At 37.6% G+C, this 3,989-nt stretch overlaps 1 protein-coding gene across 1 annotated transcript; it reads right to left on the bottom strand.

Annotated features, from left to right (window-relative positions):
- Window positions 1–201: 201 nt before the first annotated feature.
- si:ch211-237i5.4 (slit homolog 2 protein) lies at window positions 202–1,825 on the bottom strand. Its single transcript, XM_062986446.1, has 2 exons — window positions 1,553–1,825; window positions 202–969 (listed from the first exon to the last, which is right to left on the bottom strand). The coding sequence occupies exons 1-2, from the start codon at window positions 1,823–1,825 to the stop codon at window positions 202–204; spliced, it is 1,041 nt and encodes a 346-aa protein (XP_062842516.1).
- Between the last annotated feature and the right edge of the window lie 2,164 nt (window positions 1,826–3,989).

The raw sequence follows: 3,989 nt of genomic DNA on the forward strand, positions 1-3,989 counted from the left end.
ACTATCTAATGAACCCTCGTGTCTTGGTGCCATGACTAAATAAAGTGAAAAAATACTGTTTGTCAGCAATAAGATAATGCTTCTTAGGTAAACATAATTTTAACAATTTGGCCACTACGACTGTTTACTGTACTGATTTACGATCCATTTGTACCTTTTTAATGAAATGACTGTATAAATGATTGTAAATGTAGGTCCTCGTTATTTCTCCTGCCTCTGTATCTCACTGTGTGGCCATCTCTTTTTTTTGCGTTTGTGTTCCGCCTTTATAAGAGCTCCAAGCACGGTAAACAGCACTGTCCCAGTGATAATGAGCACGGTCAGCGTCTCAGCTGCGCACAGCTGGCTGTCCACCTTTTCCAGAGATTCTCCGGTCAGCTGCCCAGGATCATGACACGTTACATTGCGATAGTCATCTACGTAAAGATGCCTAACACTCAGCAGCTTGCTGAAGATGCGGTGTAGCTCACAGTCACACTTCCATGGGTTTGCTGAGAGCTGCAGGTGAGTCCCAGCCGAACGCAGGTTCACAAACGTCTTGAACTTAAGCCGTTCCAGACGGTTTCCCTGAAGGCTCAGCAGAGACAGACTGTGCAGTGACGACAGTGCATTCACCTCCACAACCGAGATCTTGTTGCTGTCCAAAAGCAGCACTTCCAGACTGGGCATTGGGGAAAACATGCCATCTGACACAACATCAAGCTGATTTCCCTGAAGATATAGGTGGCGCAGGCGGGTGAGGCCTCTAAAGGCTCCGGGTTCAACAGTGCGAATTCGGTTGTAGCTCAGGTCCAGTTTCTCCAGGCTTTCCAGTCTTTCCAGGATTGGTGGCTTCAGCAGCTCTAAAACATTATGTTCCAGATGCAGCTCCTTCAAGGAGGACAAGCTGTGGGAGAAATCTGCAGGTAGGTGACTCATGTTGTTCCAGCTCATGTCAAGTTTCTCCAGGAAGGACAGAGAGTAGAGGGCCTAAAGGATTGCATTAACATATTTAATAGCATATTTAATAATAATAATAATAATAATAATACAATTTTATTCATAAGCGCCTTTCAAAGAAACTCAAAGACACTGTACAACTACAGGCCTAAAACAGCATGGAAATTAATTAACATAAATAAATACATACATGAATAAATATTTAAACCACATTATGAGTCATTAGCTTAACTACTGACACATAGCTATCAGAAATATGTGGCTGAAACGCTAGCATTGAACATTATATAAAAATTTGTTAGTGAAAATATACTGTATGTATGCTGTTGTTACATAATAGTTTTAAGTTATGTACAGCTAACTCAGTCTAAATCATTCTGTTAGGGGTTAGCTAGCTAATATTAGCTTAGATAACCAATCACATTGCATTAAAAAAAAAAATTTTTTTGTTCTGCTTGTTCTGTCCAGCCTTACACTTTACATTGTTGGTCTGCATGAAGCAGCAACATTCTACTGGTCCAGCTAAACGTCAACTTAATACATCTTATTAAATTTATCTTACAAACTCAGTCAGCTTGAATAATCCACCTATGTAAAGCTCAACTTGCTTTACCTGTGAATGAAGCTCATGGATGCTGTTATTGACCAGCACAAGAACGCGAAGTGACCAGAGGCCAGCAAAAGCATGACTGCGAATCTTTGTCAGCATGTTGCCTCCCAGATCGAGGAGCCACGTGCCATGAGGAAGACCATGAGGCACGACTGCAAGACCCCGAGTGCGACAGTCCACCAGTTCAGAATGATCCAAACACTGACATTGACGTGCACAAGGTCTGGAACTACTGCCAGATGAGATGCACAATAATACCAATACCAATAAAAACATCTTTGTTGCAAATGTCTCTGCCGCTCTCTCCTTAATATAATGTGAGTTCTTGGCCGAGATTGGGAAGGTCCCATAAGATGTGACTGTGAGAAGAAGAAACAAAGTGTTTAATTAGTAGAAAATTAATTCAAAGGTGGTGAGCTTCAAGGCTGAATCTTTTGAGGCCCTAGTTTGCAGGGTAAATGAAGTGTAGTTAATGTACACTTTATAGACAAAAGTATTGGGACACCCCTTCTAATTTTTGAATTCACGTGTTTCAGCCATAACAAATTGCTATAATTTATATAAAGCAAAATATTTTGCAGCAACATTTTAGGAAAGGCACTTTGTTGTTCCAGTATGACTGTGAATCTGTGCACAAAGCAAGCTCTATGAAGACATGAAGAAAAGCTCGATTTAAAGAAACTCCAGTGACCTGCACAGAGCCCTGAACTCAACCCCACTGAACAGCTTTGGAATGAACTGGAACATCAACTGAGGCTTTCTTGTGTGAAGCCTTCGAAGAGTGGCTGTTATAGCTAATCACAAGATAGAGGTCACTCTATTTTAATACTATTTGATTTTGAAATGAGATGTACAACAAGGTTATGATCAGGTGCCCAAATACTTTTAGCCATAAAAAAATTATATTGTTTTTCCTCATTTTTGGTACAATATACACCAGTTAAAGATATTATACACTATTCAAATCCAGGTTAGGAAATAAATACAGCAGCTTCTATAATTAATTTTACTTTTTAATGTGTGCACTTTGGATATCCCTCTTCGTATAAACACAAAAACGTCACCAGCTGTTAACCACTTACGAAGAATCTTGAGGCCATGACAATTTCTATTTTTTCTATTGCTGCAATCACTGAAATCCTAAATTTGTGCCTCCTGGTTTACTATGAAGGGTACCAGTCACAGCCTTTTTAAAGCACTACCAACTAGGTTCACAATGCAAAGGTTATATGTGATTAAGCAGAATTCCTTTTATACGTAGGTCATTTTGGTCATTGTCGTTCTATAGTTCATATTCAATCCTTTCTGATTCCATTTTTTTTTAATATTTTATTTAAATTTTCAAACAAGATCAACAATGAACAAAAACATCCACACTATACATAGATAATGCATTTAGAAAAAAAAATATTTAGTATATAAATACAAAATATGTATTATATGGAAAGAAGGTTAAAAAAAATAAAAAAAAATAAATTAAATAGATAAAATATATAAATTAATTTAAAAAAAATTGATAAAAACAAGAATTAGATTAAAAAAGAAAAAAATAAACAAATAAATAAAATACAATTATGGCCTCTTAAGTACATCCAAAAATGCCTTCCAAACAGAAAGAGATTGCCCCAGTGCAATTGCACCAGAGCACCTCAACCGTTCTAGTTGAGCAACTCTGGTCATCTCGGATAGCCATCTTCTGAAACATGGAGCCTGAGAAGATTTCCAGTTAAGAAGAATAATTTTCTTAGCTGCAACCATGCCGGTCATAAGAACCTGCTGTTGTGCTTGTGAAAGAATGTTCATCGAGTCAGAGTATCCAAAGAGTGCTAAGGTCACATTGGGATAAATGCGAACATTAAATACGTCTGACAGCAGTAAGAAAATATTGGTCCAAAAGCTATAGAGTAGGGGACAAAACCAAAACAGGTGAGCTAGAGTGCTTAGTCTGGTTTTTGAGAAGTGGAATCTGTGAAGCACTTTGAACTGTATTAATATATATCTTGAATTAATAGAGCATTGTGGAACTCTAGACAAGCTTTCACTCCAGTCCTGCTCTGTTATTGAAGTACCAATTTCCCGGGCCCATTCCTCCCTGTACTTATTGATATCTGGGGATGGAGATACAAGTGGCACAAACTGAGTAATTAAATGACGCCTGATGGGACTTGAGAGAAAAAAATCTGAAATTGGGTGAACGACAGGTTTGGAAATGTCATTTGGGATATGATTTTGGGCATAACTTCTAACCTGTAGGTAGCGGAAAAAATGTGTATTTGGCAGATCAAATCTTTCACTCAACTGAGCAAATGTGGCAAATATATCATCAATATACAAATCCCCAACTTTCTGATTCAATTTAAAATGAAAACAATATATTCTTGTCTTTTATAATAATATATAATTTTTACATTTACAGCATTTAGCAGATGCATTTATCTAA

This window comes from Trichomycterus rosablanca, chromosome 2, assembly GCF_030014385.1.
Source record: "Trichomycterus rosablanca isolate fTriRos1 chromosome 2, fTriRos1.hap1, whole genome shotgun sequence".
Taxonomy (NCBI): Eukaryota; Metazoa; Chordata; class Actinopteri; order Siluriformes; family Trichomycteridae; genus Trichomycterus; species Trichomycterus rosablanca.

What these genes read in the sequence shown, in the direction of transcription:
- si:ch211-237i5.4 (XM_062986446.1), bottom strand. Translation starts at nt 1,825, where the DNA reads ATGTTTTTATTGGTATTGGTATTATTGTGCATCTCATCTGGCAGTAGT. An exon ending in TCCATGAGCTTCATTCACAG is followed by an intron (nt 970 to 1,552) that starts GTAAAGCAAGTT and finishes GCAATCCTTTAG; the next exon opens with GCCCTCTACTCTCTGTCCTT.